Source organism: Gallinula chloropus, assembly GCF_964237585.1.
Source record: "Gallinula chloropus genome assembly, chromosome: 19".
Taxonomy (NCBI): domain Eukaryota; kingdom Metazoa; phylum Chordata; class Aves; order Gruiformes; family Rallidae; genus Gallinula; species Gallinula chloropus.
Genome location: NC_140104.1, coordinates 715,466 through 732,245, shown reverse-complemented (window position 1 = coordinate 732,245; position 16,780 = coordinate 715,466). Strand labels below are relative to the sequence as shown.

General features: G+C 61.7%; 1 protein-coding gene across 1 annotated transcript; it reads left to right on the top strand.

Moving 5' to 3' along the window:
• Window positions 1–1,243: 1,243 nt before the first annotated feature.
• MMP28 (matrix metallopeptidase 28) lies at window positions 1,244–15,629 on the top strand (the record flags this gene model as incomplete). The annotated part of the gene is made up of 8 exons (XM_084272847.1): window positions 1,244–1,345; window positions 8,089–8,168; window positions 8,811–8,974; window positions 11,927–12,148; window positions 12,429–12,674; window positions 13,101–13,250; window positions 13,780–13,947; window positions 15,235–15,629. 8 exons carry the CDS (start codon window positions 1,244–1,246, stop codon window positions 15,627–15,629), a joined length of 1,527 nt encoding a protein of 508 aa, XP_084128973.1.
• Window positions 15,630–16,780: the final 1,151 nt, after the last annotated feature.

Below are 16,780 nucleotides of genomic sequence, written 5' to 3'. Positions count from 1 at the left end.
TTCTGTGGATCCTTTTCTCCCCCCCTCGCCTCCCCCTTGCCTTCCCTCGTGCTGCGGGGCAGTGCCTCGCAGGAGCCCTGCACCTCTCTCCAAGCTGTGCTCAACAGATGCTCTGGTAACTTCAGCTTTTGGCATGATTAAAAAGGAAGAGGCCTGAGAGCTTTAAAATAGGTGTGTGGTTGAAGTTGGCATGAAAACAAAAGCAGATCTCAATCACATCCTACTTTTATTTTCACCCCAACCAAAGCAGAATCAAAACATCCTTTGGCTTTAGTCAAATTAAAACAAAATAGTCAAACAAAATACTGCAGGGAGTAAACAGAGCTGTTGACTTGTCCCTGGAAGCAGCAAGACCAGTGGCCGTGTGCGAGCTGAGGGAGAGGGGTAATGCCTCGGGCAGCAGCAAGCCCCTGGTTGTCGGTGGGGGACTGAGCCCCACACCCAGGAGGGACATGTGAGCGTGAAACCTGCAAAGCAACAGCCCTGGGTGGGGGTTATGTTGTAAGGCTTGAGAGCGCTGCTCTAACGTGTGGGGCTGCTTTCCCCAGGCCCCCCAAAGGGGGTACCGTTGCCTACACAGCCTCCTGCATCGCTGCCGAAGAGAGACCCCCCCCGTGCCCGAGCCCTCATCCGCCCCGCATCCTCGTGAACACGCGTTTAGGACAGGCTGGACTTGCCTTCTCCTGCCCCTTCCCCGGCTGCCGTGTGGGCAGAGCCCCAGCCTGGCTGCCGGGACGCTGGTCCCAGCGCCCTGCCCTCCCCGGCCAGCCCGGGCCGGCACCTGCCGCGGGACGCGTCCCGCACACCCGCCGCGGGCAGGGGCCGCGCTGGAGGGAGCGGGGTGCGGGTGAGCCCCTGCCCGCGCCCCCGGCCTCTCCCCACGGCTGCAGCCCCCCCCCCCCCCAAACTCGGGTCTGTTACCCCCGTTCGCGCGCGCGCGGTCGCAGAGGGATGCGGGGAAGGGGCATCACCCTGCCGGGTCTGGGGGGGGCACGGGCCGGGGGGAGGGTCCCCGAGCGAGCCAGGGAGGGCGGCGCTGGGGCCGTGCGAGCGGCGGGGGGTTGCGCTGGGCGCAGCGACGGGAGCTGCGGGCGCCGCCGGCGGAGCCCAGCCCTCGGCCGGGGCTGGGGCGGGCCGGGGCCGCCCCCGGCGCCGGGGCGGGGAGGGCCGGGCCGGGCCGAGCCGAGCCAGGGCCGCGCCGCCCGGTGCCGCTCGGCGCGAGGGGGAGCGGAGCGGAGCCGCTATGGGGGCGCGGGCGGGCGGGGCGCTGCGGGCCGCGCTGGCGCTGGGGCTGCTGGCGGCGGCGCAGCCCGGACCGGCCGCTCGGCAGCGGCGGGAGGCGGAGGTAGGACCGGCAGCGGCACCGGGACACGGGGGGTGGCGGCCGGGCGGGGGATGGGGAGCTGCCTCCCGCCGCCGGGGCGTGTGCGGGTGTGCGCGGTGTGTACGCGTGTGCCTGCCTGTGGCCAGGGTGAGCGCGGGTGCCCCCGCTGCGTGCGCGCCCTCCCGTGCCCGCTGGTGATGCTCCAGGCCGGTGGGGCGCGGTGGGGTGGGGTGGGTGCACGGCAGTGCCCGCAGGCGATGGGCCCAAGGTTGGGGCTGGAGCGCCGCGGCGTGTGCCCGGGTGTTGCTGTGTGTGAGGAGGTGTCCCCGCGGTGATGTACACCCTGTCCCCGCGGTGATGCGGGGACATCTGCGCACCCACCTGGCACATCTGTGCCATCCACACAGCGCTGACGGCAGCAGGGGTCTCGCCCTGGGAAACCTTCCCGTCTCCCAGCAAATCAGGGTGGGGCAAAGGCCCGTCTTTCCCATCCTGTCCCCATCACCTGTGTCTGGGCTCCTTCTGTTGGTCCCAGTATCCCTGCCGTGCTGGGCTGCCAGCGGCTCCTGTTTGCTTTGGGAGGACAAGGTGTGAGAGTTGGCTGCTGAGCACAGGTTGACGTCGGGGATTCTGTTCTGCTCAGGCATCCAGCCAGCGTAGGTTTGCACAGATGCTTCACTTTGAAACCCCACGAGTCCTGCTGGGTGAATTGGGGGGGTTTCCCCATGCTCTAAGATGAAAACTGCACAGAAGTGCTCAGAGGCTCGTTTCAGTGTGCAGCTTCTCACGCTGGGAGATGCTGCTTGGAAGGGGTGATGGATTCCTCTGCTTGTCCCACTGCACACAAACCTCAGGCTGCTCCCTCATGCAGGTCCTGGGTCGGCAGCAGGTCCCAGGTGAGGGATGCCAGGCAAAGGACTTTCCTCACTCCCTGCCTCAGTTTCCCCAGCGCAGTATGCTGCACTCCGGGACAGTATCCACAATGGAAATGTGTTGAGACTGGGGTGGGGAAGCTTGGGGCAGGAAAGCTTGCCTGAATGAACTGAGCGGTCAGTTTTGCTTTTAAGAGGAAGCTGGAATTCTCACACATCATCAAATCCTCCCGGTTCCTTGTGGCTTTCAGAGCACTGCCAGGCTTTGCTTCTCAAACTTTTCGTGTTGCTTTTAAAATAGCCCAAGCTAGCAGCCAGGGGTTGTGCAAACCTGGATGCAGAAGCCTGAGGAAACGTCCCGTTGTGTCCCTGTCCTAGCTCCTGCCCTGGTTTTCCTGGGGGTTTGTATCAACTGCAGCTCAAAAGAAAAGGGAAAGAAAAGGAAAGGAAAGCTTGGGAGCTTAATTTGAAACACTCATGTGTGTTAAATCATCTTATCTGCAGGCCCCGGGCAGGAGAAGATGCAACACAAGATAACTCACAGCTTGGCAGACCCGGTTTGGGGCTGTTGCTGTGCTCAGGACAGCAGTGGGGTGTGGTAATACCCACATCTGATCCCAGGGGAACTGTGGAAAACAGGGGGGACCTGAGACCTCACCCTGAGCGTGGCTGAGTGCTGGTGGTGCCAAGGCCAAAGGATGGTAAAGTCCTTTAGATTTGGGTGAGGAGCTGCAGGTGTGTTGTGATGGGAAGGAAGAAACGGGTTAGAAATTGGAGAGAAGGAACAGAGCTGGAGAGAGAGACCAAGGGACAGAGACATCCTCATTCCACACGCCTTTCTAAACTCCTTTCCTCCTATCCTGCCCTTCCCTGCCCTCTCTTGCTGTGGCCCCTTGGCCTCTGACTTTTCACCCTCGGAAACCCAAGGGCTCATGCTTAGTGTCAGCTCTGAGCTGTGTCTGTGCTGAGAAATGCTCCCGTGTCCTGGGGAGCTCCTTTTCAGAGCTGGCATCCCGGTGGGATGCTGGGTGGTGAGCGGAGCCTGGCCATGGTGAGGGTCTATGGGTACCACCCAGCACGGTGTGGGGCTCGGGGGTCAGCTGGCTGCTCCTGGGGCTCCCCCCACATTTCCCCTCTTATTTCAATAAGAGGAAGAAAACCTTCTTCCCGAGGAAAACTCCTGCTGTTCAGCCTCAGCAGGGCAGCACAAGGAGTTGGGGAGAGGAAGCGCTGGGGTGCCAAGACCCTGCGAGGCACGGGGGGGGGCTCTGCAGGGCTGGGGGAGCGTGTAAAACCTCGTGGCAGCCCGCAGGGCTCCGGTGTGATTGGCAGCCCCATGAGTCACCGCAGCATCACCAGCCCCGCTTCCTCCCCAGCTCTGCCCCCAGGACAATCCCCCCTTGTTGCTGGGAGTGACGCCTGGCAGGCACGGGGCTGGCTGGGAGTGGGCACTCTGTCGCCATCACCCTGTTCCCATCCCCATGGAGGGAAGGACCAGGCACCTCTGTTTCCTTTCTCTCCTTAAACCTGAAGGCACAACCAGTTTGTGTGACCAAACTGGTTTGTCAGCTGCTTGGCATTCTCTGGGCAGGTTTGGCCAAGCGCAGTGTCCCCCCCAGTGCTTCGGGTCACACTGGGGCACCTCGGTGCTGCGCTGCGGAGAGGCTCCCGAGTTAAACACACACGCCAGCCGAGCAACCTGCCAGCCCCACAGCCGCCTGCCACCGTCCCAGTGCCCCTCGGCTCCTTCCAAGTGATGCGATGTTTCTTGCTCCTGTCCCCTGGCATCCCTCCTGTCCCCTGGCATCCCTCCTGTTGCGTGGCATCCCTCCTGTCCCCTGGTATCCCTCCTGTCCCCTGGCATCCCTCCTGTTGCGTGGCATCCCTCCTGTCCCCTGGCATCCCTCCTGTCCAGGGAGGCAGGGAGCTAGCTCTGGCTCAGCATCCCAAAGACCGGGGTTACTGATAGCAGGAAGGGTTTTGGTTAGACCCACCCCAGGCCTGGCCTGCTGTCCCTGCTTCTCAGCTCCACAAGATCCAGCGTGAGGACTGAAGGGGCTTAAAAGACCCTGGGCACAGCATTTCCCCAACCCCACATCCTCACTGGCAAGGACATCATTTCCAGCTAAAGTAGCTGTTTGGGAGGGGTAGATGGGAGAGGAGATTCCCTCGGGGAACAGATTAGGTGCAGTGAGGGAGCGTCCCAGCAGTGAGGTGGGGGCTGGGGCTTTTGAAACAGGGGCTGTGGTTTTAATCAGCCTCCCTCGTTAATGTACAGAATTAGCTTGAGGCTGGGCTGTCTCTTCAGCAGGACAACCCGGCTCTGTAGTTGCTAATCTCCCTTCTTGTGTGTCTCTGTGTATAACATTTATACACACACTTACACACACTTAAACAAAAGAGATGAGGACTCAGCCTGAGGGTTTGCGACTGCAGGCAGGAATGTGGCTTGGGAAATGGGATGGTTGGACATGCCCTGGCATCCCCTGAAGGTCGTGGTTGGCAGGCAGCGAGCTGATGGGCTCCTTCTGTGGGCATGCCAAAAGGTGCTGGTCCCTGGGGTCAGCTCCTCTTGTGCCTGTGCTGGGGGGAAACTGAGGCTGGGAAGCTGCTGCTTCCCCTGTGTCTGTCTCAGCAGTGAAATGATGTGGGACAGAGCCTGGGGCTGTGGGACTGGGGCTGAGGAGCCGCCTGGGCTGGGTCGCTGGGCTGCTGTTGTCTCCTGCTTGAAACCAAGCAGACCTTGGAGGTGCAGCTGTCAGCCAGCATCCTCTGTAACCGCTGCATGAAGCATCTTCCCGCCCTGGGGCAGGGTGGGATCAGCTCCCTCCACTGGCAGGGGGTGGAGGGGGCAGATGGGGTTTGTATCCGGGCAGAGCCGATGGGATCGTGCTCAGTGGGAGCCAGACCTGGTGCTTCTCCAGTACTTGGCCGGTGGAAAGGTGCCAGAAGCTGAGTGTCTGGAGGGGCAGGCAGGCCTGGAGCCTCCTGTCTCTGCACTCTTGTTATCCCCGTTTCCAGACAGGGAGGTCTCATTGTGTTTGCTGTTGGCTGTCTTCCACCTGGGATGCCTGTGGTCGAGGGCAAGGTGTTTCCTTGGCTTCAGCTCTCAGCAGAGATGATTTCCAGGGTGGTAACCAGCTCCCCATCAGAGCGCTGAGATGGGAAGGGCCACTGTCTCCCCCAAACCATCCTCCCGCTGTCCCTGCCGCAGCCTCAAAGGCTTTTCTGCCCCAGCACGGGCTCTGGGCAGCCAGACATTTCCTCCTCTCCCTCCCTGGAGTGGAGGGGGAGCTGGGCATATTCCATATTAACATTTGCCTCTTGGTTTCCTGCTGTTTTTCTCTCCCCATTGTATGGAAAAGAGCATTTCCCCAGCTGGGGCAGGAGGGAGGGGGTTTTCCCAGCACAGCCTCCAGAGAGGTCAAAGGGGCTGGTGCCAGCTTCCACCCAGCCCTACCAGAGGCTGACTGGTCTGGGGGTGGGTTGTGTGGGGCATGGGCAGCGCTGGAGGGATCTTGATTTGGGCACAGGGCTCCTGGAAAAGCTGCTGGTCCAGGGGACGTGGTATGTGCTAAAATCCTTATGCAGTGGAGAGCCAGCACATCCCTCTGCCACAGCTCAGTGTTCCCAGGACTGGCAGCACCCAGCTCTCCCAGTAACCCCAGCTAGAGACTGGGACAAAACTTCTGGTGGTGTTAGAGCCTGAGAGCTGGTGCTGGTGTGTGGGAACCTCAGTGTGACACGGGCCAGAAGCCACAGGGAGAGCATCGCTTCGGCCAGCCTGGCAGAGCTCAAGGGCATCTTGAGCCTCTCCAGAGCAGCTGCTGAGAGAGCAGGGGCTTTTTTTCTGCCCTGCACCCTGACTCACCCAGCTGGGGCCTCAGGCCCTTGTGAGATCACGGTGGGGGAAGGATTTGCACGGCTAGGAGTGGGTTTGTGTTAGGTGACTGTGCCATGACCTGAGACCCGGGCGCTCCCTGCGGTTTCCCTGCGGTGATGTAATCACTGGGGATTATCACCCATCTGCGTAGCTGGTGATTTTCTAACCCTGGAGGAGAACCTTACAAAAACACCACCCCAGGGAAGAGGAGTGGGTACCTTCCCCTCTCCAGACTACCCTCTCCAGGCCATCGGACCTCTCTGCAGCCCCATCCCTGTATCCTTCCCTGTGTCAGCATCCGAGTCCCAGCTGTGTTTTGGCTCCTGGGACCCCTCTAAATGGGGGGTTCCCCCCCGTATGGCTGCAGAGGTGCCGTGTCCAGGCTGTACAGTTCACTCCCAGGCAGAGACGTTGCGGCTTCACCCATCAGATTAACTGAATCTCTCCTCTCCCAGCGTGGCTCTTACTCACGTCTGACTGACCCTGACTCACCGGCACTGGGAGTGTCTAGGTTACTCGGGCCATGCTCCAGATTTACTACTGCAGCCTGAGGCTGCTGCAAGGTGCTGCTGCCTCCTGCTGAGGCTGGCAGCTGGTGAATGTCTTAGGGGGGAGACACGGCCAGATCTTTTGGCTGGGGCTGGGTGAGGAGCGTGTCCTGGCAGGGAGCGGTGCTGGTCCCTGCTGTGCTGCAGCCAGAGGAGGATCCTGCGGGTAGAAGGGCTGTGAAAGATGAGGAGACCAGTTCGGTGGCTGGAGGAGACGAGGTCTGGGGAGGAGGTCAGCAGGTTTGCAGAGGGATGAGCAACAGGCAGCGAGCACGTGGGAGCAGCCCGACCTGCCTGCAGGGAGGTGGCAGGCGCAGAGGATGACGTGTTCGGGGCTGACGTGACCATGACTGTTGAGGGCAAGCAGAGGGTTTGGGCAGGAGGAGGAGAGGGAGAGGCCCTGGCACACCCCGGGGCTGCCATGTCCCCAAACTGCTCCCACTCACCCCCAAGCATCGTGCCCAGCGCGGTGCTGCCCGTGCCGGGAAGGGATGCTGCGTGGTGGGGGTCTGCATTGCTTGCCAGAGCTGGATGGTCAGGAATAGCGTGGTGTGGGGGTTACCCCCAGCCCTGGGCTGAACGTGGAGGGAAGAGGCGTTAAAAGCGGTGGGCAGCGGCCGTGCTGCCCCGGGGCACCCCACAGCATCCCCCCTGCTCAGCCCATCTCGCCTTCGGGATGCTGGAGATGAAGCAGCCGCTTTCACTTTTTACTCCTCATTAACTCCCGTTCCGTTGCACTAACAGGATGCTGGCGGCTTGTTTGTCTCCCGCAGACATCCCCTGCGGCGGGGCAGGCGGGTGTGGAGCATTCCTGCGCCTCTGAACCTCTCTGGAAGCCGGGGGTGCAGCCCGGGCACCGGGCAGCCGCTTATTTTCGTTCACGTGCAGTTTGTGTGTTGGAGCAAGTTCAGAGCAGCGACCTCCGTCCAGCCAAGGGCCGATAAGGAGAAGAATGGCTTGGCAGAGCAGATTGCCCCGCAGCGTCTCCGCTCTGCGGCAGCACATCCTGCGTGGGGAGGGGGGGAGGCTGCAGCCTGACCCCGTCTCACCCCAACCCACTCAAGTCCACAGCACTTCAGCCTTTATATTACCCATTGTGTGGAGCCGAGGTGATGAGCCCTGTGGGCTGGGGAGCCCCTGGCTGCGGGTGACATGGCAGGAGGGATTTGTTTTGATCTGGGTAATAGCCATGTTCCTCCCACACCTCTGTCACATCATGGCCAAAACCCCAAGACCCGTCAAAAACAATGGTGAGGAGACCCGTGGAGACCTGTAGGAGCGCAAGAGGTGCAGCTGCCTGGGGGGCAGAGCTCCCAGGGAGACATAACCGGGCATTTCTCACAGCCCGGGGTTTGCTGTGGCGTTTCCCATCACATCTCCTTCTTCCCCCACCCCCAAGCCAGCTCCTGCACACGCCTGCCCGTGCTCTGAGCTGTGCCTCTGCCCTGTCTCCTCTTGCAGCTGTTCCTGGAGAAATACGGCTACTTCAGCGACCTGGGGACGGGCACACACAGCCCTGCCGCGTTCGCCGAGGCGCTGAGGTACCAGCCTTTTGCTTAGAACCACGGCAGAAGAGCAGCAACTCTGGCTGCACGGGGGCTGCTGGGGCTGGGGGGGGCTTTTTGCAGCTGGGGGGGTGTTTCTCTTGCGTGATCCAATGATAAAGCACAACTGGTCCTTTTTGGGAACGCCGGTCCGTACCCAGCTCCTGGGCTGGGTGCTGGCTGCTGGCAGCCTCTCTGCTCTGCTTCATTTGCCTTTTATGGCCCTGAGCTCCCCTGGCAATAATATCCCCGGCCCAGGATGGGAACGACTGGGAGATGTCAGGGGGATGAGCTGACAGCCCCCATGCAGGCTTCCCTTGAGATCCTATCGGCTCTGGGAGCATCCCTGGCCTGACCCTGGGCAGAGGCAAGTGCAAAGTCAAATGACTGGGGGTAAAAACTGGGAAAGGTGGTTTTTAGGCTCCCCTGTCTACTTCTGCCCTGGTAGGAGGCGGTTCCGTGGTCCGGTGTGGTTGCAGAGGCCAATTCCTCTTGTTTTATCACCCTACACCCTCCTGCTGGTGGGACACGAAGCGCGCTGGGTGGAAGCCCTGGCTTGGGTCCAATACAGAGCACAAACCCAACCTAAACCCTTCGGAGGGCTGGGTGTGGGTGCTGACATCTCCCTTCCTTTTCCAGGGACTTCCAGAGGGTGACCCACCTCCCGCCCAGCGGGGTGCTGGATGCCCCCACGCTCCATCAGATGGCCCTGCCGCGCTGCGGCACGGGCGACGGGGAGCGCCGCGCTGCCGGGGCACACCGGGCACCTGCCAGCCGGCGCCACCGGCGCACCACGCAGCACGGTGAGCAGCACTGCCAGGGGTCCCGGTGGGGGTGGGTGTCAGGGCTGCGGGCAGCACAGCTCTGCCAGCCTGGCTCCTGGAGGTGCTGCCCTGGATGGGAGGTGCAGCGCCGCTGCCACAGTGTCCATCCCGGGACCCTCCTGGGTTTTGCGCCACTTTATTTTTAAACCTCTTTATTTTTAGCTGTTCTGTGTGGCTGGGTGTCAGCAATGGGTAGAGTGGTGCAGCTCCCACACGTGGGGAAATTCAGGTCTCTGGGGTGGTTTTACTGCTGTCCAGGAAGCCTGGAGATGCTGCCAAGGGAGCCAGGCCATCTCCCAAGGAGCTGTCAGGTCACTGTGGCCCCAGGCATAGCTGTGGTGGCATCATCCCAAGGGCAGGGGCAGGCACACAGGGAAGTTATCTGCTGAGCTTGGAGACTTCTGCTGTGTGTTAGTCAGCCAGTGTTACCACAAAACCTGCTGGTGTGGGGCTGCCTGGCCCTGCGGAGCTGTCTGACCCACACTCAGGAGTTCAGCTCTGCTCTGAGCAACCTCTCCTGTGCCTGTGTGTCCAGGGTTGGGCCTCTTGTCTCTCATGAGGGCTTGTGGATGAGTAACTGGATTCCTAGAGAGCAAGAGGGCTGGGACCAGCTGTGCTCAGGACATGGGAAAAATGAAGGCGAGATTAGGAAAGGGCTCTGTGCCATGTCAGGCTGTCTCTGCATCTGGCAGGGCTGGTGATGGATGGCCCCAGGAGACAGCCCGGTCATCCCCCTCCTGCCTCTGCCTTTCCTTCCATAACCCTGGCACGAAGCATCAGCCAGGCAGAGGGTCTGTCGTACCCCGGGCAGGAGGGCAGAGAGGCAGAGCTGGGAGCAGCGTGCAGCAGGAGGTGGGTGAACAGAAGCAGCCAGTGCCCTGCCGTGGCAAGAGACACCCAGGCAGGGAAGGGCTCCGTGCGGTGCCGGTTACTGGTCTGGTGGTCTGGTGCCAGCAGAGCCAGGGTGCAGCCGGCGGCAGCACCAGCAGGCAGCGGGCATGGGAGCGACGCCAGCTCCGAGCCCACAGGCTGGAGGGGAAGGAGGGGTGCCCACACGGCTGGCAGCACGGCCCGGAAGGCCAGAGGCTTTGTGCTGTTTGTCCCACTTGAAGCAGGAAGCCGCTGCAGCTGAGCCAGCACAGTGCTCGGTGATCCACCCCTCTCCCCGCACCACCTCCGTCCGGCAGCCACCGGGTCTCATCCCACCAGCAACGCTCACACCCTGGCATCCGGGCAAAAGGCAGCCCTGGTGGGCTTTGGGTCCCAGCCGGGTTAGCTGAGGAGGGCATCCATCCCTTCAGCTGCTGCAGGGCCCCAGCCCAGCCCAGCTGTGGAGATTGGCTCTGCTTGGGACAGGAGCCGGCGTGTCCGCCCCTCCCTGTGCCCCTAAACAAAACCTCTCCCCTGCAGAGGAAGGCCAAGGCTCACTGCTCTCTCGGGGGGTTTGGGGACAAGTCCCGTTTGCCTCCAGAAAGGGGCTGGGTTTGGAAATCAGGGTCTGCAGTGGAAGGCACTGGGAAGAGCTCTTTCTTTTAGCTGCCTTGCCAGGCTTTACCAGGGCTGGCTGGGAGCTCCACGGTCTTCAGCCAGCCAGCGTGTTGGCCAGCTGGCATCCTGGATTTCCCCTTGGGAGCTCCCTGCCTGTGATTGTCCCGGGCTGGATGGCCACTTGCAGCGCCCAGCACTCTTCCCAAGAGCCAGCCACATTCGCCTGCCGGTGCCATCCATCTGCTGGGAGATGCTCTGCGCCCAAGGAGGGAAGGGCAGGATGCTGGGCCCTTATCTTGGGGCTGCAGCTGCCCAAGAAGGTTATTTAGGCTCTGGGTTGTCTTGGACACTGGAAAGAGCAGCCGTGTCCCCTTAGAGTTGGCTCTTATTGCGGTGACGAGCAGGGCGGCTGCTTGGGGGGCCCTGGAGCCTCCCCTGCCCTGGGCTGCTCAGAATCCAGGGGGAAGGAGAGCAGAGCTGGTGGGGCTTGGGCAGGCTGGGTGAGCTGGGATGGGATGTCTGCCAGCTTTGCTGAGCAGCTTGGCTCAGACCCACGACAGCGAGCCCCGGCGTGCTGCCGGCTCCGTTCCCCTTGTCTCCCTGCACAGCTGGAGCGGGCGCAGTCCCTGGCAGTCTGCTGCTGCTCCCACGCCTCAGCACCGGCTGTGGCACCCACATCTTCCCAGGGTGGCCCCACAGCCTCTCTCCTGCTCCTGGACACCCCCAGTCAGGTGTAATTGGGGGTCCCAGGGTCCCCACAGCTGCTGGAGGAGCTGGAGGAGCTGGAGGGGGATGTGATGCTGCACAGCAGCTGCAGGAACACTCATCTTTGCTCCCCTGCATGGTGGGAGGAGGGTGAGGAATTCCTCAGCAAATCTGCCCTAAGCAGCTGCAGTCCTGCATCCCCCATCCCCCCAGTCCCATTGTGCCCCTGAGGTGCTGCCAAGAGCCCTTTCCACTCCTTCTGCCTTTGGGCTACTTGCTTTTGGAGGTGATTTTGCTTCCCTTCCCTGATAGCCAGTCCTTAGGCTGCATCTTCTTCTGGGCATGAAGTTGGCATCAGGCAGGACACCTGCAAGTCAGGGACCTGTGCTGGCTTTGGCCCTGGAAAACATGATGGCAAGGGGCTGTTCAGACTGGGTGTTCCAGCTTCTTTTCTCCTCAGACATGTTTTGGTCCCTTTCCTGAGGCTTGGTTGTAGCTCCAGCCTTGGGAATCTCTGAGTGGGTTCTAGTGGTGGCACCTTCAGAGAGGTTTCATGGCTCCTGCTGCTGCTCCAGCGCGCTGAGGCTGCTGGTGGGACACCTGGGTTGACTTTCAGCCCCAGGGTGGGACATGCCCGGCTTTTCCCAGCGCCGGGCAGTTTTCCTCCACCCAAGCAGCCCCAGGGTGGAGGGACGAGTCCGGGTGGCCGCTGTGGTGCTGAGCTTGCCCCTCTTGCAGGCGGGCGGTGGTACAAGCGGCACCTGACGTACCGGGTGGTGAACTGGCCCTCGTACCTGCCGCAGCGCGAGGTGCGCCTGGCCGTGAAAGCCGCCTTCCAGCTCTGGAGCAACGTGTCCTCCCTGGTGTTCTGGGAGGCGCAGGACGGCCCCGCCGACATCCGCCTGACCTTCTTCCACGGGGACCACAACGATGGACTCAACAACGCCTTCGATGGACCAGGTGCTGGTCACTCCCCTCTCGTAAGCTTCTCTCGTACACGGTGGGCTCTTCCCCGGCCAGGAGGAGGAGGAGGGCTGGGGCAGCAGCGAGCCGGGGGATGACGGAGTTGAGGCTTCTCTGTCCACAAAGACCTCGTGGTTCGCGCCAGGAGACCCCGCAAAGAGTGCAGATCGATGCGTATTTAAGCAAATGAGAGCTGCATGTGCCCTCCCCTGCCCCATGGCTTGAGGCTGAGGTCCTGCCTGCCTGGTGAGGTCCCTGATGGTTCTCCTGTCCCCAGGAGGTGCCCTGGCTCATGCCTTCTTCCCCCGGCGTGGAGAAGCCCACTTCGACAGCGCCGAGCGCTGGTCCCTGCACAGCGGCAAAGGACGCAACCTCTTCGTGGTGGTGGCACATGAGGTGGGACACACACTGGGGCTGGAGCATTCCCCTGTCAAGAGCGCCCTGATGTCTCCTTACTACAAGAAGCTCAGCAAGGATTTTGTCCTCAGCTGGGATGACATCTTGGCTGTCCAGAACTTGTATGGTGAGCCTGGCTTCCCTGAACACCCCTTGGTTCCTCCAGGGCTGTTCCTTGGGATGGAGAGGGAGGAGCAGAGATGGGAGCGGGTCCCTGCAAGGGGAGAGGACTACATGCCAAGGGCATGGTGTGGATGGGCCCATACCTTTGTGGCTGGGGAGGAAGATGTGGGATGAGTACCAGGTCCTCTGGGACAGGAAAGATTGGACTTGCTGTCCGCTTGTTTTCCACCAGGGAAACTCTGGTACATGGGTTTTGCGGGTACCAAAGGGTTTTTAGCTCCATCATATAGAGGGGTACAGAAACTGGATAGTGGGACAAGGAGTGTTTGGAGTCCTGGGATGGATCCCCAGCCCAGTGCTCATGCTGTGCTCTGGGAAAGCCATTTCCCTGCCCCTTCTCCACAACTCACCACTCCTTGCTTCATCCCAGGGAAGCCCTCCAAGGGTTTGGCCATCCAGCTCCCAGGAAAGGTCTTCACTCACTTCCAGGACTGGAGCACAGACCTGTACGGTGGGGACCAGCAGCAGAGGAGCCTCAGTGCCTATTACTGCCACTCCTTCTTCGATGCCATAACTGCTGGTGGGTGTTGGTTGGTGCAGCCCTGTCCCACAACATGCATCCCTACCCCTTGTCCCAGTGCTGCAGCAGCCTGGTTCTGCTCTGGTGAGCTCCAGTGATGGGAAAGGCAGTTTTGGCTGAAGGGCAGCCCCATATATGCTCCTGGGGCTGGTAGTGTCACCGATGCACATCCCTACCTCAGAGCGAAGCATCGTGAGGACACAGTGATGACTTGATGTATTGGGAGAGGGGGAAGCAGCCTAAAACCTCTCAATGGCAGTGCTCCTCAGTGCCCCTGAGCTGCAGGGGCTCAACCATGAAAGATGAGCCTTGAGAGGCAGCTGGGGCCAGCCTTTATCCCCTCCGTGCTGGGGTGGAGGCAATCAGGGACTGGAGAGGGAGGCTGGAAAGGCAGAAGGGTCTCCCCAAACCCGAGCATCACCCTCAAAGCGCCACAGAGCTGTGTGGGGAGGAGAGGGGAGTGGGGGCCGTGGCTGGGACGTGGGGTGAGGCTTTTCACCTCTCTCCTGTGACCCCCTCTGCCCCGCAGATGCGGATCACAACCTCTACATCTTCAAGGGCAGCCACTACTGGGTGGTGTCGGCGAGCGGCAATGCCAGCGACCCGCGGCCCCTGCAGACGCGCTGGCCCGGGCTCCCCGCCGGCATCGACGCCTCTGCCTGGTCCCAGCTCAGCAGGAAGTTTTACTTCTTCAAAGGTGAGGCGTGCGCTGGTCTGGCTGGATAGGTCTGTTGGAGCACCTTCTCCTGCCAGTGTCCCCTGTCCCCTCCCGCAGGTCCCATCCCAGGGCTGAGCTGGGGCATCACCGCATCCTGGGTGCACAAGATCCCTCAGGAGCTGCCCTGCACTCAGTGCCTGCCACGGGTTAACTGTGGCCTCGGGCTCCAGCAGCCTGCACAACCCCCTCGTGCCTCAGTTTCCCCCCTTAACGTACTCAGGAGAGCAGCACTCACCTGTGTTGGGAAATAAAACCAGGTGCTTCAAACCCTTTGGGGTCCCTGGGAGAAAAACACTCCCCAGAGCTGCGTGGCCACGGGGGAGCTGAGCTGAGCGCAGCGTTTTCACGGTGCCTGGGGTTGCCCACGCCGTGCCGGGGCTGAGCTGGCACGCCGGGCAGAGGAAGGTCAGAGCAGGCAGCCCGCCTGCCCGCCAGCGCCGGCCCCGGCTTTTAATGGAAACCAGTCGCCGGCTGGTCAGAAAGGGGCTTTGTTGCTGCAGTGGGATGGGAGCCAAAAGCCCCTCTCCCTCCCCGGCCCTCGGCTGCTCCCTCCCTGCCCAGGGCTGGGTCAGGCCACAGCTTGGGAGCAGAAAGGGGCTTTTGTCTGCCTGCTCTGTGGGGACAGGGCTGTGTGGGGACAGGGCTCCATGGGAACAGGGCTCTGTGGGATGTGGCTCTGTGGGGACAGGGCTGTGTGGGGATGGCTCTGTGGGGACAGGGCTGTGTGGGGACAGGGCTCTGTGGGGACAGGGCTCTGTGGGATGTGGCTGTGTGGGGTGCACAGGTACAACAGGGCACACAGGTTGATGTCCAGACAGGGCTGGAATCTCTCCAGAGAAGGAGACTCCACACCCCCTGGGCAGCCTGTCCCAGGGCTCCCTCACCCTCACTGGGAAGAAGTTCTTCCCCACATTGGGGGGGAACTCCCTGTGCTCCAACTTGAGCCCATCACCCCTTGTCCTGTCCCCACAGACACTGAGCAGAGGCTGCCCATGGCCCCCTGTGTCCCACCCTTCAGCTATTGATACCCACTGATCAGATCCCCCCTCAGTCTCTTCTCTCCAGGCTGAACAGCCCCAGCTCACTCAGCCTTTCCTCGCAGGGGAGGTGCTCCAGGCCCTTCAGCATCCTTGTTACCAGGGGGATGGATGCCGTGGCCGCATGGCTCAGGCTGCAAGGCGGGCCCAGCGGTTGAGTCCTTCCTGGAGGCAATCCTGCGATGGACACCGTTGGGTGGGCTCTAACCCCTTACCCTGCTCTTCGCAGGCGGACGATGCTGGCGCTACGCGGGCTCACAACTGGAGGCCGGATTCCCCCAGAAATGCAGCGCCCGCGGCCTCCCGCGCCACCCCGACACCGCACTCTACTTCCAGCAGCTGCGGCACCTGGTCCTCTTCAAAGGGCCCAAGTACTTTGTGGTGAGTGAGGAGACGCTGGGCGTGGAGCCCTACTACCCCCGCAGCCTGCGGGACTGGGAGGGCCTGCCCCCCGGCACGGCCGGCGCCCTCACCCACCGCGACGGCTTCATCTACTTCTTTCGGGATGACCAGTACTGGCAGTTCGACCGGGCGAAGCTGCAGGTGGTGGCCACTGGCAAATGGGCCACCCAGCTGCCCTGGATGGGCTGTTGGGATGCTAACGGTGGACAGGACCTCTTCTGAGCTGAGCATGCTGGGGTGAAGCGGGGTCTTGAACCCCATCCTGCCTGGGCCCCGCTGTGTTTGACTCTGACTCCTGGCTGGGGATGGTTTGGCAGGCTGGGGCTGCCTGCAGACTGCTGGGGCTGTGGCTGGGTGGAGCGGTGCCCCAGCATGGGGATGCAGCTGGGACCAGGCAGCCTTCAGCCCAGCTGGGTGGGCTGCAAACCTTAAGAGACAGTATTATTTTAAAAAGGCAACAAACAAAGGTAGGTCTGAAAGCCATCAGCCACGGAGGTGCAAACACACCCGCTTGTGCAAACACGCGGCGTATCCTTACCCATTGCGGTCAGACCCCGCTGGGGCTGGCTGATACTCCAGGTGTTGCTGTCCCCAGGCAGGGAAGTGCCTCCCCCATCGCTTAGTCTGGGGCTTGGGTGGTTTTAGTGTGTTTCCTGGTTAAAAGAAAAAGAGGAGAAGTGCTGGGACATAAATACAGGTCCCTGTTGAGTTGTGATGCTGCTGGGTGTGGAGAAGCCCCCTGCTCCTGCCTTGCCCCCCCGCCTTGCCCCGGGGATGGAGGGTCAGCACCTGCAGGAGCCCATCCCCTCTGGGGGCCTTTTTGGGCTGCATTTACCTCCCAGCTCACCGGGGAGGCACCAGCTGGAGACACTGGCACTGTGGGATTTTTTGGGGAGAAAGCAGAGGGTTTCGGTGTCGGGGCCTCTTTGGGGTGAAGGGAGGGGGGAGGTACTGCTGAGCTGCTGACCTGCCCCTGTGGGGCTGTGCTGCGTGGCTTGAGGGAAGCAGCACTGCAGCTTGGCTTCCCAGTGGGTTTGGGATGGCTGGGTGGGTTCTCTGGTGTCTAATAAGGGTTGTGCTCACCTGAGAGCCTTATGTGCAGGGAGAGTGTCCTCTGCTCTGCCAGGAAGGGACGGCATCAAAATACCTTTGAGTCCTGTGCCTCTCTGCCACCGCTGAATGAACGGGGTTGACAAGTTGCTGGAGGAGGAGGCAAGGAGGAGAGGGTGAGCAGGACAGGCAGACATGTCCGTGCATGCAGCTTGGCTGCATATTCCTCATTCCTTTCCTGAAGCAGGCACCCCGCCTCGGAAGGTGCCTCTGTGCTCCTGTGCACGGGGTCACTGTCACGGCTGCGAAGGGCTGTGGTCCCC